At 43.2% G+C, this 21,800-nt stretch overlaps 1 protein-coding gene across 2 annotated transcripts in view; it reads left to right on the top strand.

Moving 5' to 3' along the window:
• The first annotated feature begins 2,761 nt into the window (after positions 1 to 2,761).
• FEZ1 (fasciculation and elongation protein zeta 1) overlaps positions 2,762 to 21,800 on the top strand; it is a 43,470-nt gene continuing 24,431 nt past the window's right edge. The window contains exons 1-3 of one of the 2 annotated variants that reach the window (XM_047824206.1): positions 2,762 to 2,908; positions 7,949 to 8,304; positions 15,194 to 15,293. In XM_047824206.1, coding sequence (XP_047680162.1) covers positions 7,994 to 8,304; positions 15,194 to 15,293 — 411 coding nt within the window. In that variant the 5' untranslated portion in view covers positions 2,762 to 2,908; positions 7,949 to 7,993. Of the gene's footprint in view, positions 2,909 to 3,455; positions 3,587 to 7,948; positions 8,305 to 15,193; positions 15,294 to 21,800 lie in introns of those variants that run through there. The other variant, XM_047824207.1, reaches the window with a different exon arrangement.

The following is a 21,800-nucleotide window of genomic DNA, read 5'->3' as shown; positions in this document are numbered from 1 at the left end:
ACACAATGGAATATCATTCCATCTTAAGCATGCATGAAGTGAAATTGCCCAGACACAAAAGGACAAATACTGTATGATTCTACCTATATGAGACACTTAGAGTAGTTAAATTCATAGAGACAGAAAGGAGAGTGGTGGTTACAGGATGTGCAGGGAAGAAGGAATGGAGATTTATTGTTTAATTAATATAGAGTTTCAGTTTGGGAAGGAAAAGTTGTGCAGGTAGATAGCAGTGATGATTGCAATAATAATGTGAAGGTACTTAATGCCACTGGATTGTGCATTTAACAGTGGTTAAAAGGGTGTCTGGGTGGCTCAGCTGGTTGAGTGTGGAACTCTGCATTTCAGCTCAGGTCATGATCTCACGGGTTTGTGAGATGGAGCCCCATGTTGGGCTCTGTGCTGACAGTGTGGAGCCTCCTTGGCATTCTCTCTCCCTCTCCCTCTCTGCCCCTCCCCTTCTCGCACTCTCTCTCTCAAAATAAATAAACTTAAAAAAATTAAAATGGCTAAATCACACAGCGCTTGGATGGCTCAGTCGGTTAGACATCCAACTTTGGCTCAGGTCGTGATCTCACAGTTTGTGGTTCAAATCCCGCGTCGGGCTCTGCGCTGACAGTTCAGAGCCTGCAGCCTGCTTCTGATTCTGTATCTCCCTCTCTTTGCCCCTCCCCTGCTCACGCTCTGTCTCAAAAATAAACAAAACGGGGGTGCCTGGGTGGCGCAGTCGGTTAAGCGTCCGACTTCAGCCAGGTCACGATCTCGCGGTCTGTGAGTTCGAGCCCCGCGTCAGGCTCTGGGCTGATGGCTCAGAGCCTGGAGCCTGTTTCCGATTCTGTGTCTCCCTCTCTCTCTGCCCCTCCCCCGTTCATGCTCTGTCTCTCTCTGTCCGAAAAATAAATAAACGTTGAAAAAAAAATTAAAAAAAAATAAACAAAACGTTAAAAAAAGCGTTTTTTTAAAATGGTTAAATCAGTACATTTTAAGTTATGTATATATTTTACCACAATTAAATGAAAGAAATATTTACTGGAAGAATTACTTCCCTCATGTTCGAGACATTCTCATCCCAGATGCCTAAAATACCAGTCGTCAACTTCTAGTTCCTTCAAATCCTCACAAAAATAAAAAAAAAAAAACCAACCAGAATTCACTTATTGAATACTTATTATATGCCAGGCACTATGCTAAACATTCTGCATGCATTATTTTATTTAATCTGCACAACAACCCTTAGTATTTATTGGAATCCCCATTTTACAGATGCGAAAACAGGTTCAGAGAGGCTAAGTAACTAGTGCAAGGTCACCAGCTAATAAATGGAACACTGGGGTTTGAACTGCATTTTCTGGAGAGCCCATGCTCTTTAGCACTTTGCTGTGCTTCCTCAAAAACCTCTCTCAAACCCGTGAGTCCCATGCTTTGAAGATCAGGACAGAAGGTGACCTCTAGTACAGTGTCCCCAAGCTTCTCCTAGAGAAGATAATAGCCAAGACTTACATAGTGCCTTCTACTGTGTCTGAAAGTACTTTACGTATATCAACTCCTTTAATTCTACAACAGGCCCCCGAGGTGGGTGCTATAATTTATCCTCATTTTACAGAACAGGAAATGAGGCACAAGGAGGTTAACTTGCCCAAGTCTCACAGAACTGGGTATCTTCCCAAGAAAGTCGACTCAGGGAACTTTCAACCACCTCCTTTTCTTCCCCTCTATCAGGAAGAAGTCCTCTGGTTAATGCCACCTGAAGGGCAAAGTGACCAAATCTTCCTCTCACTCACAGGAACCTCATTCCTTTGCTCCACCTCCGTGTCATGATTGAAAAGTCTGTGGAATGAATGCATAAATGAGCCAAAGGGGGCTCCCTGCCGCTTTCAGCAGAAGCCCTCCACATCACCCAGAGATGCTCCGCCATCACACTTCCGCCAGTTTGACTTATCTCTAACTTGATGGAAGTACTTAGGTTCTCCAAGCAGACATGCTCTTCTGGTGCCTTCCATTGATATTTGAAGTTCTTGTGCTTTTAGTTATCTGCTGTCATGAATTATTAGACTTTGTATTGACAGCATCTATAAGCACAGACTTACGCATAGCAGACAAGATAAATGAATGAATACATTTTCATAAGACCCCAGGGTCCTTCCTTATATCCCCTGGTGAATTGTCCTCTATTACCTCAAGTCCTTCTGTGCCAGAAACCTCACTCGGCTTTGTCAGCCTGGATCCAGCTCTCATCCTGCATCCTTGGGTGGTAAAGGCATTGATCACTTTTGGCTTGAGGTCCGAACAGGGTTTGGGTTGGCAGGCATCCCTCAGCTTGCCCACCTGGGTCCCAGTATAGTGGAATGAGGAGCCCAAAAAGTCCAGGGGAATCTTTAGTGTGTTTGCCTGCCCATCCGCTTAGCCACCTGCCTTATGTTTTTATGGAGAATCTACAGTGTCAGGCACCCTCGAGTATCCGTATTGGGAGTTACTGCACGCACACGTCTTGGAGCCTCTGAATATTCATGAGAGCAGCAGAAAGTCCAATGTTAGAGAGGGGAGAAATAGTAATTCATAAATATTAATAAAGGCAGGCCACATGCTGCAAGGAAGGCACTGAATGCTAACGAGTAGATGACGTCGGGCCGGGCGCGTGCCAGCGGGCGGGTGCCCGAGCGCGGGCGCGCCCCCGAGGGCCCGGGCACGAGCGCGGGGAGGGGGCGGAGGGGGCGGGGTGGAGGAGGGGAGCGGAGCCGGGCGCCGGCCGAGCTGCGGGGGGAGCGCTCGCTGGCTCGCCGCTGCCGCTGCCGCTGCCGCCGCCGCCGCCGCCGCCGCCGCGCTGTGCTCCGGCCGCTCCCCGCGGCCCGTGGATGGGGGTGTCCCGCTGAGCCCCGCGAACCGCCTCCCTCCGCCAGGACCCGCACAGGTGCCGTCGCGGGGGGCGACCTTAGCCCGACCGACCCACTGCCGTGGGTGGGGGTTGGACGGGGGTGGTGAAGGAGGCCCCGCGACTCGGGTTTCTCCGTCGGCGGGTCGGGGGGCGCCGCAGCCCCGCGCCCCCAGCCCGTCCCATCCTGGAATCGGAACGAAGGAGCCCCGAGGCCGTCGCCCTCCTGCCCAGCCCTTCACGGGAGTGCAGCGCCCGGGCCGGGAGCTGTGGGATGATGGGCACTTCAAGCATCATCAGATCAGAGCCTTGGCCCCCTAGCCAGGCCTGGCGTGCGTGTGCGAGTGTTTCTGTGTGTGTGTGTGTGTGTGTGTGTGTGTGTGTGTGTGTGTGTGACAGAGAGAGAGACAGAGAGAGAGAGAGAGAGAGAGAGAGAGAGACACGGGAGGCGGCGCGGACTGGGGGGCTGGGGGAACCGGGGAACGCTGCCCGGTGGTGTGGGCCATTGGATCTGTACCTCCTCCCGAGACCGTTATCTTGCCCGGACGCCCTTAAACGCCCCAGAATCCTCTGTGCCCCTACGAGCCTGACCCCGCACCCGCCCGTGCCCCTCCCTGGGGTGCCGAGCCTTTCCCCAGGACCATGCATTCCTGCAGTGTCAGAACCGCTGGCAGCTGCCGCAGACGCTGCGGGAGCAATTGTTTTACTACGGAACAGGTCGGAGAAAGGACGAGGGTGGTGGTGGTGGGGGCGCTGCCCTCCGGTGGGCCCAGGACCCCTTGGGGTTCAGGGGTGCAAGGCTTGACAGAGACCTGGGGCGGGCGTGTGATCCCAGCCCTCCCTTCTTTCTGCCTATCCCTTCCCTTTTCACTGCTCGACACCCCCGGATCTCCCTGCCACTCCCGTGTCCCGCTCTTGTTTGGCCAAAGGGCCGGCAAGTATGTGTGCGGCCTGCGCGGGATGAGCCCAGTTTTCCCCGTAGCGCCAGCCATTGTGCTGCTTGGAGAAGCCTTTCTTTACCCCAACAGACCCGGGGGGTGGAGAGGAGGGGGATGTGAGATGAGGGTGAGTGGAGCAGCAGGAGGAGGGGGACGGGGTGGGGGGTGGGGGGTGGGGAAGCGGAACCGCAAAGGGGTTGCTGACTTCTGTGCAACAAAATACTCTCTTTCTGTGGCAATGGGAAGCTGGCACAATCCTGTATACTGACTGCTTTTGCTGAGTAGCAGTGGGAAACTGCCGTGGATCAGTGGAGGGCAGATTTTAGGGATGAGGTGTGGTGAGGAGATAGAAATCAACTGATCTATGGGGCAGGTAATAGGAAGAAGGGGGAGATGGAATGGGGCCTGGGTGCAGGTGCAGAGGCCCAGCAGGGGGAGGCATGGTGAATTCTCTAGTGCTCCCCCTCCACTCTGCTCAGCTCAGCAAAGCAGGGAGTGAAAATTTGTACTGCAGCCCCAAGCTGCAGCTAGTGCATCGTTATGCTGCAAAGGAGAGGTTTATGTGTTTCCTACAGGGTCTCTGTTAAGCTCAGAGCCTTTTTTTCTCTTCCAAATTACACCATCTATTGGGAGCCAAAATAAATGCAATAGATTATAGGACATAATCAAACTATAGTCCTGCACTCTGTTCTAGGGTAAGAGAAAAAGACAAGGTGACCTTTCGGTGGTTCCCTTTTTCTGCTACTCTTCATGTATTTTTAAAAAATTGATTTTGGAAGTATAGAGAAAGAGGATAAGCAATCAATTGTATTACCCCTCGCTTTTAAGGGGGGAGGCCTCTAGGATGAGCTGTGAATGAAGACATGGGCGGGCGAGCCAGGATGCAAGGGTAGGACATTTCAGTGGGGGTGCAAAGGCACCCCACCAAGAGAGAAGAGCAAAAGAAAGTGAGCTAAAGGAAAGAGACAAAGGGCACAGGTTCAAGAAAGGCTGCCAGCCCCAACCCAGAGACCCCTCCTTGAGCCAGGCTCTCACGGCCTCTGCCATAGTCTGGGGTCTTTGTACAAATACCCGGCTCAGTCTGGGTATTGAGTGATATCCAATTCCCAGTGCAGGCTTTCAGTTTTGGTTTCATCTCCAGGTGGTCATTCATGCAGAGCTTCTTGGCTCTTGGGAAGTGAGTTGATGAAAAGAAAGCTGGCTATATTATGGATTGTTCAAATGGCCACATTTCTGAACTCTAGAGCTGTGATACCCCGTTCTTTTATCATCATCTGGGTGAATCCATTTTCTAGAGGCTGCCTGGGCTGAGCATAGGTGCTTTGAGCATAACCTCCCTGTTGACAACACCCAAAACTCAATCTTTGTCTTAGATGCTGATTGGATTGCCCTTTTGTTGCTGGTTAATAATATAGTTTGTGCCATTTCGAATTAGTACCCCATTGGTATCACCTATTCATTCTGGCTCCCCCTTCTCTCCTAGAGAAGAGTACAAGTCTAAAGGAAGTGTAAATATCTCTAACATCATGTCTTTCTGAAATGGGGCCAGTGATCCAAGAAGCTTTCACCAAATAAATTGAAAATAGCAGGGGTGCCTTAGTAAAAAAAGGTGATAAATTTTATTCAGCAATAGTTCTCCCATTTGATCAGCATGTAAAGCATTGCACATAGACTATCATGGCAGGGGGATTTTGTTTTGTTTTGTTTTGTTTTACTTGAAACACCCTCCCCCTACATTTGCTGTGAAACTAAGTTATCCTCATTTTCCTAAAATCATTGACATTTATCAAACACCACATATGCAATACATTGTGTTTAGCACTGCCAATGATTATTTTCATTACTCTGCAAAATAACCTTCAGCTTAAATACTGTTTTAAACCTCATTTTATGGGTGAGGAAACCATGGCACAAAGAGGCTGATAATTTGCCCAAAGTCTCATCGCTAGGAAGTGATAGGACCAGGATGGGAACCTGGAATCCAGGCTCTTAACCATCACAGAGTCCTGCTCTGGTCAACCCAGATCCCCCATCTGTAAAACCTTCCTTGCTCCCTACTGCACTCTGTGATCTTTTCTCAACTCCCTTTGGCACTCAGGGATGCTTAATCTTTTTTTGTGCTATTGACCCCTTTTGACAATGTAGAGAAATCTATGAGATTCTCCAAATATGTTTTTAAGTGCATAAAATATAGTTATATTCAAAGAGCCCTTTAGGGGTCTGTAGACCCTAGGTGAAGAACGCCTGAGTGGCAATTAGTTATGTATTGCTTTATAGCTGTGCTGTCCGCTCTGGTAGCCCCAAGCGACATGTGGCTAGTCCAAGTGGAAATGTACTGTGAATACACACTGGAGTTCAAAGAAGTAGTATGAAAAGAGAATGTAAAATGTTTCATTAATATTTTAAAATATAGATTACATATTGGAATGCAATCTTTTGGACATATTGGATTTAATAGAATACATTATTAAAATATATTATTACAACTAAGATTATCAATTACACTAATAAGTTATTAAAATTAACTTCCAGAGCTATTAGCTCTATACCAACACCTTCACTGTAACAAATGAGAAAATTGGAACCCACGATGCTTGTCACTCAGCCACACATTGGCAGGTAGGTCTGTTGGCTCTTGAGCATATGTTATTTCCAAGATGTCATAAGGTCCCAACATGTTGCCTTTGCACACTGTAAATACTCGGATATTTTGATGTGATGCAACGGTAATTGGCTTCCTCCCAGTACAATCCTGGTAAGAGCTGTCTGAGTCCCCACCTGGCATGGCCTTTGCCTCACTTACTTAGAGTTTAAGTTTTATAGACAGAGATGGAGAATGGCACTTTCAGGGCAAAACCCATTATTTTTGCTGTCTGTTCAGTTCTCCTCGGTAGTGGTTCCAATTTAAGCATCTAACTGGATCAGAAATTACACAGACAGGAGAGAAAAGTTTGGTTGCCTTTCCGCATTACAGGGAAGAAAGTGGAGTATGTAGAGAAGGGCATGACAGACAGTAATGCTGTGCTGTCTAAAATTGGAAATGAAAAATGTATGTGGGGGACAGATGATCATTTTTCAATGAACACACATTGATTGAGTGCCTAGCCGCAGAGCAGTGTGTACAGGATGGAACGATGCAGGATGTCCAGAGGACGTCTGTGCCCTCGAGGAATTTAAATTAAAATTGGGGAAGGGCTTGGATACACACACAGTTGGATAAATCACAGTGGAAGGCAGTGTCTGAAGAGGGCCTGGAGCTCAGGAAATGAAAGTAGGCCTGAGTGTGCAGCTTTCCAGGATGTGGTGTCCAAGATGGTCATGGAGGCTGACCTTGGAGCACATGGGTAGTTGGGTCTATCTCTTTCAGGATAACCAGTCATTTAATCCGTTCCTTTAGCCCCAGACATAAGCTCTATATCTTGGAAACGCTCAGGTGCTTGTTTTTGAGGGTAGTCATATCTAGGTCCATGCATCCCTATCCCAAACCCTTGGGGCCAGGCATTTTAGAAAGCAGTAATAGAGTGTGAATTCTGCATATCATTTCCTGGAGATTGGGGCAACAATCAGTATAATTAAAAAAATTATTATTTCTGCAGCAAAACACACTCAATGGGATAAATTGAAACCATAAGCAATTTTATATTCATGTAGATTAGGTTTAGTTGCCAAGTGAGTTTAGATCAAGTCGGTTTTTGCCACCAAATAAGTTATGAAAGACTTCCGGTTTTCAGAGCACATGGTTAAGGACGTGGACTTATGGCAATAATAATAATAATTATTATCAATAACAATTATTATTATTATTATTAACAGAGAACATATGGGACAACAATGATGTTTATTATCTGCCAGCCACTGTTCTAATCACTTACCTGTATTTTTACTCCTTTAACCCTTAAGACAATCCCTTGAGGATTATTATTTCTGTCTCAAGAAGAATAAAGAGAAGCACAGAGAATTAAGTAACTTGCTAAGGTCAAGTGTATGATAGCGAGGAAGTACAGAAGTGACGGATGCCTGGAAAGTGGAGTCTTCCGTTTTCAGAGGGATACAGACTAATGGATTATGTGGTTATGGTTCCTCAGCAGAGGCGGCACAAAAGCCCGGTCCAAGCTCACATTACCTTGTTTGTTTCTCCTAGATCAACGAATCCTGAAAGTCACAGTTGTCCTATTGCTGTGAGAGAATGGAGGCTCCACTGGTGAGTTTGGATGAAGAGTTTGAGGACCTTCGACCCTGCTGCTCGGAGGACCGGGAGGAGAAACCACAGTGTTTCTATGGCTCATCTCCCCACCATCTAGAGGATCCCTCCCTCTCTGAGCTTGAGAATTTTTCTTCGGAAATAATCAGCTTCAAGTCCATGGAGGACCTCGTGAACGAATTTGATGAGAAGCTCAATGTCTGCTTCCGGAACTACAACGCCAAGACGGAGACCCTGGCTCCTGTGAAGAACCAATTCCAGATCCAGGAGGAGGAAGAGACCCTGCAGGATGAGGAGTAAGAAGTCTTAATTGCCCTCTGTTGCTTCAGACATGAGCCCTGTAGTCTGGGGCTCTTTGACATAGAACTCGTGTCTGTGGGTTAATGGCATATCACTTATGCTTTCATGTCAGTGGGGCAGGGCCCTGGTAATTGCTGACATTATTCTATGATGTCCCTTTACAGGGACCTGGAGAGTTTTCTAAAATTGAAATCTTAGAGGAATGAAGACTTTTTAGAAAATAGATTTTCTTAGGTACAAAATAGAATTTTAGGAGCATGATCCATTTTAGGGTCCATCTATCTTCCGTTTCTTTGTATCAGTAGTAATCCACCCAGATATTAGAAATAAGGATCAGAAAAGAAATTAATTAACTGTGACGGAGGAATCTGTCACTGGAACAATTTGCTTCAAGAAACACCAGAATTATGAAAATCTCCAAACTGTTAACAAATCCTCCCTCAGGACTGGAAAATCATCTACAAATGTTAAGATATATCCAAATAAGAAAGCATACAAATTGAACTGACAGCCCAGGGGATTACCTTGGACCAAAATAAAGGTGATAATTAGGTGACATGGCTTTTGAGTATACAGATTCCCTGTGTCACTTACTAGTCCCCTTTTAGGGTCTTAACAGTAGTCAAGAAAAGGGATTTGAGAAAACTGCTGTTTGAGGAGGGACTAGAAAAAGAAGAGGATAATTTGTAACATAAATTAAAGAAGGGTGTTTTGGGCACTTAGTAAAAATAGGCCTGAATTCCCTGTAGAGATAAAATATGCATCAATTGTTCTTTCTTTCTTAAAAAGGTGAGTTGGGTTTTTTTTTTTTTTTTTTAATTAAAGCACAGGGACAGGACCCGTGGGCAGGAAGAGCTGCCCCTTGTGTTTGCATTTATTTTATTTTATTTTATTTTATTTTATTTTATTTTATTTTATTTATTTTAAACATTTATTTATTATTAAGAGACAGAGAGAGACAGAGAATGAACATGGGAGAGGCAGAGAGAGGGGGAGACACAGTATCTGAAGCAGGCTTCAGGTTCTGAGCTGGCAGCACAGAGCCCGACGTGGGGCTCGAACTCACAAGCAGTGAGATCATGACCTGAGCCGAAGTTGGATTCTTAACCGACTGAGCCACCCAGGCTCCCCTATTGTTCTTTATTTTTAAAGTTTATTGATTTATTTTGAGAGATTGAGAGCGAGAGAGAGAGAGAGAGAGAGTGAGAGAGAGAATCCCAAGTAGGTTTTGCCCAATGAGGACACGGGCTTGAACTCAAGAGCCAAGAGCTGGACCCTTAACCAACTGAGCCACCCAGGCACCCCAAGCATCAATTGTTCTCATGGAATCACACAACAAATGTCAAGTGGTTGTAATGGGACTTGGGAGCAACTGGGCTTTTGGTTTCTCTTTTTATGAACTTGAGTGGCAAGAGTTGCCCATAAATAAGTGGGGTGAAAGGTGTGTCCCAGACAACTAAACCCGACCTGTTTGGGATATAGTTGCTCGCTTGATGACTCTGTGAGTATACAAGGACTCTGTGTCTGTCTTACTATTATATCCCCATGTCTAATACAGGGCTTGGTGTGTCATAAGTATTCAAATAATAGTTTTTGAATGGAATACTGAATGTCGAATGAATTGGGTGAACAATAATAGCTAGTTTTGTAGGTACAGGTAACGGATTTCCAGGTCCACACCATTTCCTTCTTTTCTTTTTAATTAATGTTAGCCTGAAGTCATGATCACAGAGAACATTTTACCCTGGTGACCAGTACTGTAACTGTGGGCTATGTGTTTTAATTCAATTTTAAGTTTCAAACTGATTTTTTCTTAAATTCTGAGCCCGTTATTAATTTGTTCAACTCCTGTAAGTCTAAAAAGAATGGCTCTGGGGCTTTATTATACAGAGTATTTTTTCACTATAGTTCATTGCACCAGGCAATGAACTAGAAATACAAAAGACTATGAATTCTAATTTTCATACTCTCGCTAACTCACTGTGTGACCTTGGGCTAGTCACTTAACTTTAGTTGACTGCGTGGGTCCTCATCTTTGAAACCTCCAGAGCTCAATCTTGATGAAGCGGGGCTAAGGACTTGGAAAGAACCTAATTTCTTACCTCACCCAGGCTGTGCTCTGAAAATGACATTTTAAGATGCGTCCCATTCCTTTTGCTTCCAACAAATCATTCCTCCCCTATCTAAGCCCCCCTCTGCCTCATTAAGGATGAAGGCCCGGTGAGCAAGTTCTTACTCTCTTCTAGCACATTAGCAGAGGCCACTCAATGTTAATTACCATCACATGGGATTATTGGTCTCCTCACCCTGATTTTTCTGAGTTGCCTGCCTCATTGACTGCCTCAGCTAAAAGACCAAAGGTTGAATAGTTCCTTAGAGATAAAGTACAATTTGGGGATAGTGTAGAGGGAGGAATCTGGGAAGAGAAAAATTAACACTGTGCTTTCAAGGTGGTCAATGTATCTAAACCTTTCCAACTTAAAAATCAGAGTTAAATTATACACGTTGTTTATAGATACCTATTCATATACTTCAACTGTAAAGTTATGATGAAGTAAGGGAAAAGATAATTTAATATCTAATCTGGTTGTGATTCTCCTGAGCATAGCTTGTAATAAACTTCCTTAGGTTTGCTAATTGGATGGATATTTCCTCCACAAATGAATTGAAAGTGTGTTGGGTGGGTTAGCAGGACATAATAAAAACATAAAACGAAAGCAGTGAACTTCTCGGTCAAACTAACCTCCTTGAAGAGAGCACAAATCATAAAGCAAATGTGGTCATTCCCTTTAGAGTTTGGATTTCTCTAGTCCTCCTTTGGAACTATTTTGCTAATAGGGAATTGGCTGAGACGTCAACTTCTCTCTGATTTATCAGGGAATGGAAGTATTAGGCATTACAAGAGAGTCAAATTTGAATAGATTTTTCCTGGTTTTAAATTTGGATACTCTTCCAGAATCTGCTCTTTGCATATGTGTGATCATCCTTCCTGTCTCATAAGAGATTGAACTTGGAGGCCAGAGCCTCTCTAGTGGACCGTTACAGAAGGGGAATGGACAATCCTCACCCCACCACCTGCCTCACTGGGATTACAATCCGCCCTCTTACAGGCACCTGTAAGGTAAAGAGGGGCCAAACTTGTGAGAACAATCACCATTTGCTGTTCTGCAGATAGAATTATTGGGTGAAAGGTGCTAAAAGTAAGTCTACACAATAAATACATGGTGCGTAGTCAGCCATACTTGAAGGTGAAGTCAAGTAAATACCACACAACCAGGATATGGAAAGTGGATGGATAACCGTGATTTTGAGGAAAGTTAATTATCCTCTCAGAGGCTCAGTTTCCCCCTATAGAAGGCCAAGGTAGTATTGATTCTATTTCAGTGCTTGAAAGAATCTCAAAAGTTGTTCAAAGTCATTATGTGCTAATAATAATTCCTAAGTCTTCACAGCGAAAGTGTACTCGCGTGAACACACATCAAAATGTGGCTGTTGGCTTGATTGGACACGAGACACTGGATAAGGGCAGTAGCCAACCTGGAGGGGCTTAAGGGAAATGTTATCAAATTGGAATTCTAATAAGCCCTTTAGGCTAGCTGCCTACCATGTTGTCAAGAACAGAGGGGTGTGGAGGGGGGCAGGATTCATGTAGCCTTGATGGCTACATGATTGCCAGTAGACCCAGATCTTTGTGTATGTGCGTCTTGTCACAACCCATTCTGTTGGGTGTGTTCACCCGGTGCCAGCTTCCCTTTACAAATCCCCAGCCCTGTGTGGTGAAAGATAGCTTAGTCAGTTCCATAGGCACCTGAGCCCAGGCTATAAAACAGCCATAGGAAAAGCCTTTTCTGTCACTATAGGGACTGAGAGAGCAAATTGAATCGCGGGTGCCATGGCAGCAAAAGCCAGGAATTGAGGCGACCTGTTTAATCTTGGCTCTTTGATAACAGATATAGGAGATAACATTCAGAGTCTCCTTCGCCCAAGATAAGAGCGAGTGGCAGGACACTTCTCGGGGAAAGTAGGATTTCACAGTCCACCTCAGGGTGACTATAAAAGGGAATATGTTCATGCCCAAGGCCCCTGCTCAGGATAGAACAGATAGCCTCTCTGCGGGGGGTGGGGGGGCATGGAGGAAGAAAAGCCCTTCCCATTCTCTTCCTCACAGAAAGCTTTGTGTTTTTCCCTCCCACCACCGGGTCTGCTCTGGCTGCCAGCCTGCCGCCAGTGTTCTGCCTTCGCCTTCCATTTAACCTTCACTGGGGCTGGAGAGATAGACAGGAAGCAGTCATGCACCCCGCTGCCCCTGCCATTCCTCCTTTTGTAGACTGATGAAAGCGCTATGTCCAAGAATAATGTAGTTAGAGATCTTTCACGCAGAGCTGGTTTCTGAATTGCTGTTCTAGCTTGTGATTGGGAACTTGGTATATTACTCTGATGCCCGTGCCCAAGCCAGTCACAAAATGATAAAGACTTAGGATAGTTTTGTGGTTAGGAATATAGGGCTCTGTAGCCGTATGCCCTGGTTACAAATCCCACCTCTGTCATTATTGGCTGTGTGACCTTAGACAAGTTAACTGACTTGTCTGTTTTAGTTGTTTTTTTTTTTTTTTTCGCCTTAGGATCTGCCTTACAGAGTTGTGAGGATTGAATGAATTAATTCACACAAAGGTTTAGAAGAGAGTACCTGACTTACAGTAAGTGGCCATTAAGTAGTGACTGCTAGGGTTAGTATTGGATAAAGAGTACCTCAGAAAAGAAGAAAATCTGGACAAAACAGGAAAGAATGAGGATGGCTCGGAATCCCGAGGAGAAAATGGTGTAGGGAATTGTCATAAAAATCTAGAGTTAGAAGGTGAAATCCAGAGTATGTCAGTCAAGGCCCACATGAGAAAAACCGCCACTCCCTAAATAATTTGAGAGAGCCCCCCCAGTTGCCATTTGAAGGACAGAAACAGTTTCAAGGTCATTGGAAAGTGTGCAGTTCATTAAAAGTCCCAGCTTCCAGCCAGCCTAGGAGAGACACAAAAGGCTCCCGCCTATTTTGGGCTTTGCTGAATTTTATTTTTCCAGGCACTTGCTGCAGGGACAAATCCGAAGGTCAGTGCTTGCATGCTTGTTGTTGATTCTTGCGGCAGAGAATGTAATGCAAGGAGGAGTCTGGCCTTCCCCCACTGGGTGTGGTGCTTGGAGTTTTGTCTTGGACGTAGCAAATCATCTTTGCCTCTTGGCTGTACAGTGCTACCGAGACTTGCGTTTAGCATTAGGCTGGATTAATGAAGCTCTAATAGTGCCTGATGGAGATTGGATTATCACCCATGTTTAAGAAGCAGACTAAAATCCTGCTGAATGGATGTCTAATGAACACTTGATGAGTCCTCTCAAAGTGCTTGCTTGTAATTGCAGGAAAATAATGAGTCAGCGGATAACCCGAGCACTGCTATTAAATTGTGCTTTCTTGAGCTCCTTTAATGTGTTGCATCGCCGACTGTATGCTTTGTGCACTGGGAAAGTCTCCTTGCTCTATGCCCATGCATCATATATTATTCCCGATTTGACATATGCTAAGAGAACTCGCGTCTCCTAATGTCAGCTGTCTGTGCTCTTGTCCACCTTGCACTTACCTTTTCAGCGTCTCACACCGTATTCTGTCATGTTTTGAATTTGATCCACATATATACATATTTGCTTACTTTTAAATGGCTGCTGCTTCATGTGAGTCTGTCTAAATACAATTTACCTTCTTATACCTTGTTTGACATGCATAGGCACCTGAAGGATATTGCATAGAGCCCTCATTTATCCTTAGCTAATATTAACTCAAGTGCCACTGGCTTCCATGGATGACATTATTTTAGGAGCTTGGTTTACTGATTTACATTAATCTCTGGATGTTGACTCCTTTGTTTATTTTCCTGTGTGTGAGAGTTTGTGACTTTAGGATTTTCCCCCAACCCCTCCTTTTCTCCCCCACCAAAGAAATATTTCTGAAATAAGAGAATTAAATGACACAAATTATAGAAAAGTTTTTCTTATAATGTACACATCAGAACTTTTTAAAGCCATGTAATAAAGGGACCCCCCATCTTCCCTCACTACAACCCAATTGTTAGAGGTGTATTGATCGGTTCCTTTCATACATTTGCCTTGCAGTGTCCATGATGGAGACAGGGAACACTTACACTCTACTTTGCTGGAGCTGGGGGAGTATGCCACCACGGGCTCGCTAGAACATTTTGGGTAATTAGTAAGCGTTAACAGCATTGGCATTATCCCTTTAGTTACATTAGATGTCAGGGAGTTAATTCTTGACCATTTAGATTGCAGGCCTCTGATATTGAAATGCACCTAAACTCTATGGTGGCCCTGATCTCAAAGAGATTCAGCCAGAAAATCTGCCCAGATATCCATCTGTCGATTACCTACCTACCTACTTACATCACTATCTTCCTCTTTCCCCCTCTTTCTCTCTCACTCTTCTTTGCCCACAGAAAAGGAAAGGAAACATGGGCATTTCTCAGGTTCATGAGTCATGAACCATTTGGTTGAGGGGCAGATTTATTTTCAGGGGCAATTTATTTATTGCCTGAGGTGGTTTGATTGTAGACTCTACCATTTGTGTCTCAATGGTGAGAAATTCCTCTTCTCTTAAGCAAACACCTTTTAAGCTGCAGTCCCTGACCAGGGCCCATTCTCTTGGCTCTTTCTCTCCTGGTAGTGCCTCTAATTCAGTTTTTAAGCTGCTTTGCTCTTGCATGCTGGAAGGCAGATGATCTCAGCCTGGCACACACAGAAGCCTCTCTCCTCCCCTGGCCCAGCTCTTCCTTCCTCCAGGCGGGGCCAGGCCACAGATGTGTGCTAATGAGAGCTTCTCTTTGTTTACAGGGTTTGGGATGCTCTGACAGACAATTACATCCCTTCACTCTCAGAAGACTGGAGGGACCCAAACATGGAGGCTCTGAATGGCAACAGCTCTGACACCGAGGTACCTCTCTGGGGCCCCTTACTTGATAAGGCTTGAGAAGATGTGGATTCCAGTTAGAAAAACATTCATTGATTCAACAGTCTTACCCATTAGGTAATGAAGCTCACCCATAGCTCCAAAACATTGCTGGTAAGACAGGAGTTACGGAGGAGGTGAAGAATTAGATGAGGGGACATCCAGTGTCTGTGAGGTGACTCGAATGGCCGTCTGTAAAAAGTATAAATGCAAATTACTCTGTTATTGATCTGTGTACTGCAACATGCAAAACAAGGTGGTCTGAAGAGGAGGAGAGTGACTATCACAGGCTTCTCATGTTCAAATAATAATGGTTTAAAAAGAATCAGGTTTTCCTATCCAAAAGGAAGAGTTCAGTCTCACCAAAAACAAGATGGCAGGTGCTGATAGATTTGTGGCAAACTCAAAGCCTGGCTAATGGCCAGAGTTGGGGCCTAGACATTAGTGAGGTGGCCACTCAGTGGGGAGTGGCCAATGAGACGTTGATAGACTCGACCGAGAAGCCGTTCTTGTGGCTGAACCAGAGTCACATTCTGTGCTTACTGATGCCAAAGAAGAAGGTGGCCTAAGGGCTTCTGAATGAAGAGAATACTTATTTTTTTGTTGATCTGCATAGGCTATGGGGAGTGACCTTTCAGAAGATCCAAATGGCCCCTCCTAGCTGAATCTACATATAGGAAGGTAAAATTATTTAATGGCTTTGTCCACACTAAAAGCCAATTTCTGCCTTGCTTGGTTTTCTAGTTTCAGCTATAAGGAAATTTGATGATTTCTTACCACGAAGGGCTGTCACAGCCCTGTGGGCTCAGCAAATGAGGGAAAGGAAGGTGGATCTAATCTTCATAGGTACTCCAGAATTGAGTCCAAGTGAAAAAGCAAGAGAGAAATTTCTGCAGATCATTGCCCAAAATAGCACAGCAAAAAGATCAACAGTTGCCTGATTGGTTGAAAAGGTGGCTGTATATCCTTCTTAAGTCTTCTAATAATTAGCAATCCTGAAATCTCAAAACTTCAAGGTTTCATTGAGTGGGACAGGTAAAATGGTGACTTCAAGACTCGGAGATTTGATGCAAGCCTACTCATCGTGGCTATAGGAGGCTGTGTCTCAGTTCCTGTTTTGATTCCTGACTGCTCATTTTCTCTTGCAATGCTTATATGTATCCTTATCCCAAATGCAAAGGACAAAGAGGCAACCATGGACTAAATCTAGTTACTGAAATGAAATCAGGCCCATCACGGTGCAAAAGGCAGATTTCGCTTTATCTCTTTGGCTCCCTTTCCAACTAATTTTGTGGATTAAGCCAAAGGATGTATAAGACCGCCTGCCCTTCAGAAGGACTCTAATTTATCCTCGTTTGCAGATTTCCCTCAAGAGGGTTAATATTTCAGGGCAAATTGAATGGCCCCGAGAAGGATGATCTTGAGTTCCACTCCTTGTAGAATTTCTTCCATCTAACCCATGGGAAAATGACAGGGTAGCAGAAGTGGATGGATTAAGGCTGTTTTATTTCATCTCCTTTATTATCTGGATTCATTACAGTAGAAGCTCTTTTAACTGACCTCAGTTTAAATGATTTGCTAGATTAACCAGTGCTCTGTACTTTTATAAAAGAGCGACTGACCCAATGCCCTTGGCTTGCTGAATGCACACAGCTGGTAGGCTTCTTCTAGCAAGCCCTCCTAGCTCCTCTTCTACTTAAGTGGTTCATTGCCAAGAATCAGGTGTGTTTGTTCTTGAACGTCTTTATCCTTGTCCTTCTGACTATAAGTGGTATAATCAGAATTATGGAAACTATTGGATTGTGACAGCAAAGAGAATCACATTTTGTATTTGGAAGATCAAATAACACATACACATAGCTTTAAGAGTCAGATAATACTTTAGAAATATTGTAAGACCTTAAAAACCACCCCAGCAGCTTCTGCCTTATCTTTTCCCTATTCCATAGGGCGAATCGCTTTTTTTTTTCACATTTATTTACTTATTTTGAGAGGGAGAGTGGGGGAAGGGCAGAAAGAGAGGAAGAGGGAGAATCCCAAGCAGGCCATGTGCTGTTGGCATGGGGCCCAACAAAGGGCTAAAACCCACAAAGAGTGAGCTTATGACCTGAGCCGAAACCAAGAGTCCGTCAGCCAGCTGACTGAGCCACCCAGGCGCCCCGAGGCAACCACTTTGGTTTCTTTTGGCATATATATCAAATTTACTAAGTAATACATTTATATTGCTGTTTGATGATTAAAATAAACAGTTTTTGGCTGTTATCTATTAACTTTGCATGATGGAAGATAAGTTTAATTCTTTTACACCACTTCAAATACTCACACTTAGCTTTCTCATAGGATTGTCACCAATTTATATAGTGAAATCAATACTCAAAATATATACTGTTGTAACTATGTAAATACTATTTCTTACTGAATCATGTAGTTTTGTATAAAAATATTTCCTTTCTTGTACCACTTTTTGTTTAACCCGGAGTAAAGACTTGACTTTGTTTTTTGTTTTTTGTTTTTTGTTTTGCTTCGTTTTCTGTATATCTATTTATCAATAGTTCAATCCCAAATGGAGTGAAATATAAATCTCACAATATGGTTAAATAAATCAGATATGCTATCAATTCAGAATTTTTTTTTGTTTTTTGTTTTTTGTTTGGTCTTGAAGCATCCAAATTAGTACTGTCGTCTTTCTGCTATGAACTAGTCTGGTTGTATTCTAGATCTGATGCCCAGCTGTTGTCCCTGGGACTTGCCTTCACCTTCATCCTGGGGATCCTTCCTGACTCTCTCCCTGCCTTCTGACTGCCATAGTTTTTTATCTTTCTGGGTTTATTTCCTTGTTTTGTGGGGAAAAAATCGGTATGTTCTGAGAAAGGGTACAGAAGAATATCTTTTTTAGAATATACGAGAATGTCTTTATTCTCCTGTCATGTACTTGGTTGAGAGTTTGACTTGATAGTTAATTTAGGTTGCAAAAAGTTTTTCTACTCAGAATTCTGAAGGCATTGTTCTCTTATCTTCCAGCTTTCACTTGCTGTTGAGAAGCCCTCAAATTCATTCTGATTCTCCTTTTATATGTGACTAGCTTTCAGGATGTTCTTTTTTCTTTCTCATTTGAAATTTTCCAGTGATGTGCCTTGTAGTGTGTGCCCCCCTCCCATTCATTCTACATTATACTTAGTGGGCCCTTTCAACCTGGACTAAATTGTGGCATGTTTTCTTGTGTTATTTCTCTGAAGATTAATTATTTCTGTTTTCTGCCTCTATTGAGATGATTACATGCGTAGTTTTATCCTTTATTATGTTAATATGATAAATTACATTAATTGATTCTCAAATATGAAGTCAACTTTGCATTCTTGAGATAAACCCAACTTGGTCATGGTGTATTATTCTTTTATTTCATTTCATTTTATGGTTTTCTTTTTTTCTCATAGCTTTACTGAAGGATGATTGGCATATGATAAATGGCACATATTAAAGTGTTCAATTTGATAAGTTTTGACATATGTATACATCTGTGAAACCATCATCACAATCAAGATACTGAACATTTCCGTTACTACTCTCTTTCACCCTCCAATCTCCAGGCAACCCATTTCTGTCACTATAGATTAATTTGCATTTTCTAGAATTTCCTATAAATGGAGTCATGCAGCATGCACTCTTTTTTGGGGGAGGGCAGGTCTGGCTTTTTTTTTAATGTTTGTTTTTGAGAGAGAGAGAGACAGAGCATGAACGGGGGAGGGGCAGAGAGAGGGAGAGGGAGACACAGTATCTGAAACAGGCTCCAGGCTCCGAGCTGTCAGCACAGAGCCTGACGTGGGGCTCAAACTCAGGAACGGCGAGATCATGACCTAGGCCGAAGTCGGACACCCAACCGACTGAGCCACCCGGACGCCCCCTGGTTTGGCTTTTTAAGACTCAGTATAATTGTTTGGATAGTCATCCATTTTGTTGTTTGTATCAATGGTTCATTCTTTTTTATTGCAGAGGGGATTCCATTATATAGATATACCATAATTTGCTTATTCATTCACCTGTTGATGGACATTTAGGTTGTTTCCAGTTTTTGAATATTGCAAATAAAGCTGTTATGAACATTCTTGCCTAAGTCTTTTTGTGGACATATGTCTCTGTTTCTCTTGGGTAAAATAACCTATGAGTGGAATATCGGGGTCATATGGTAAGTGTATGTTTTGCTTTTTAAGAAACTGTCAAACTGTTTTCCAGTTTGAGAGCTCCAGTTATTCAACATCCTCACCAACACTTGTTATAGATGGCCTTTTATTTTATTGTTTATTTTTATAATATTTATTTATTTATTTTTGAGAGAAAGAGCTACAGAGTGATGAGCACGTTTGCGAGTAGGGGAGGGTCAGAAAGAGACGGAGCCTTTTACATTTTAGACATTTGAGTAGGTATATGGAGTGTCTTATTTGGGTTAAATTTGAATTCCCTTAATAACATATGATATGGAGCATCTTTTCATGTACTTATTTACCATCTGTGTATCTTCTTCAGTGAAGAGCGCATTTAAATCTTTTGCCCACTTTCTTAATGTGGTGTTTGTATTCTCTTTAAATAGTTATTATTCTTTTTTTAAACATTTTTAAATGTTTTTATTTATTTTTGAGAGAGGGAGACAGAGCGTGAGTGGGGGGAGGAGCAGAGAGAGAGGGAGACACAGAATCCGAAATAGGCTCCAGCCTCTGAGCTGTCAGCACAGAGCCTGACGCGGGGCTTGAACTCACGAACCGCGAGATCATGACCTGAGCTGAAGTCAGACACTTACCGACTGAGCTACCCAGGCGCCCCTAAATTGTTATTATTCTTTACATTAAAAGATAAAATGAGGCATACTAAATTTTTAAGAGCTTACTTGAGTAAGAATCAAATAGGACAGTGCCAAAGCTAAAGTGGTTAGGAGTGTTCCACCAACAGGAGCTACAGGAAAGACTTTTACATAGAAAAGGGAGAAGCAAAGAAGGAAGTTGATTAACTATAGCTTAAGTGGTTGTATTATTTGGGAAAGGCCAGTTGGCTGTTTGTGATTGGTTGTTCTTTGGTTTGAATTCTTAACCTTGAGGCATTAGAGACTTAGATTTTGGTTTGCTTAGTAGGCTTCTAAATCATTGAAACCACATCACTCTAATGGCCTCCTTGTTTAATTAACACATATATTCTAGACATAAGTCTTAAGTCCTATGTTTTGCAAATACCTTCTTTTTGTCTACGCCTTTTAACTTTCTTAACCTTATCTTTTGAAGGTCAAATGTTTTTTAAATGTGATCAATCCCAATTTATTGATTTTTTTTTCTTTTATAGTTTGTGCTCTTTGTGTAGTATTTATTTATTTATTTATTTATAATTTTTTTAAATCTTTACTTATTATTTTGAGAGAGAGAGAGACAGACAGAGCACAAGTGGGGCAGGGGCAGAGAGAGAGCGAGACCCAGAATCCAAAGCAGGCTCCAGGCTGTCAGCTGAGCTGTCAGCACAGAGCCCGATGTGGGGCTCAAACTCATGGTTATGACCTGAGCTGAAGTTGGATGCTTAACTGACTGAGTCACCCAGGCACCCCCTCTTGTGTAGTATTTAAGAAGTCACTGAGGTTTGTTCTTAAGTCTTCTGGAAGTCTTATAGTTTTAGCTCTTCTGTGGTTTATGATTCATTTCAAGTTAGCTTCTATATGTGGTGTGAGGTAAGGGTCAAAGTTGGTGTGTGTGTGTGTGTGTGTGTGTGTGGGTGTGGGTGTGTGTGTGTACGTGTATGGCTATCGAATTGTTCTGATACTACTTATTGGAAATACTGTTCTTTCCCTATTAAATTGTCTTGGCACCTATGTTGAAAATCAGTTGACCATATATGTGTGGATCTATTTCTGAATTCTTTATTCTGTTTCATTGCTGTGTGTCTATGCCAATACCGTGCTGTACTCATTACTGTAGCTTTGTAATAAGTCTTGATATAAAGTAGGACAGCTGACCCTTGAACAACATGGGTTTGACCTGCGTGGGACCACTTACATTTGGAGTTTTTTTGGTAAATACAGTATAGTACTGTAAATGTCTTTTCTCTTCCTTATGATTTTCAATAACATTTTCTTCTCTCAAGCTTACTTTATTATAAAGATACAGTGTATAATACATATAACATACCAAATATATGTTAATCAACTGTCTATATTATCAGTAAGGCTTCCATCAACAGTAGGCTACTTGTAGTTAAGTTTGGGGGAGTCAAAAGTTACATGTAGATTATTACTGTGCAGGGCATTGGTACCCTTAACCCCTGCATTGTTCAAGGGTCAACTGTATAAGTCTTTCAACTTTGTTCTTTTTTTCCAAAGTTGTTTTGGGTATTTTATTTTATTTACTTTTTGTTTTTATATTTTGTAAAGTTTATTTATTTATTTTGAGGGAGGGAGGGCAGAGAGAGAGGGAGAGATAGGATCCCAAGCAGGCTTTGTGCTGTCAGTGAGGAACCTGATGC

The sequence above is a fragment of the Prionailurus viverrinus genome, chromosome D1 (genome assembly GCF_022837055.1).
Source record: "Prionailurus viverrinus isolate Anna chromosome D1, UM_Priviv_1.0, whole genome shotgun sequence".
In the NCBI taxonomy this organism is placed as follows: domain Eukaryota; kingdom Metazoa; phylum Chordata; class Mammalia; order Carnivora; family Felidae; genus Prionailurus; species Prionailurus viverrinus.
This window is presented reverse-complemented; position numbering and strand designations above follow the sequence as displayed.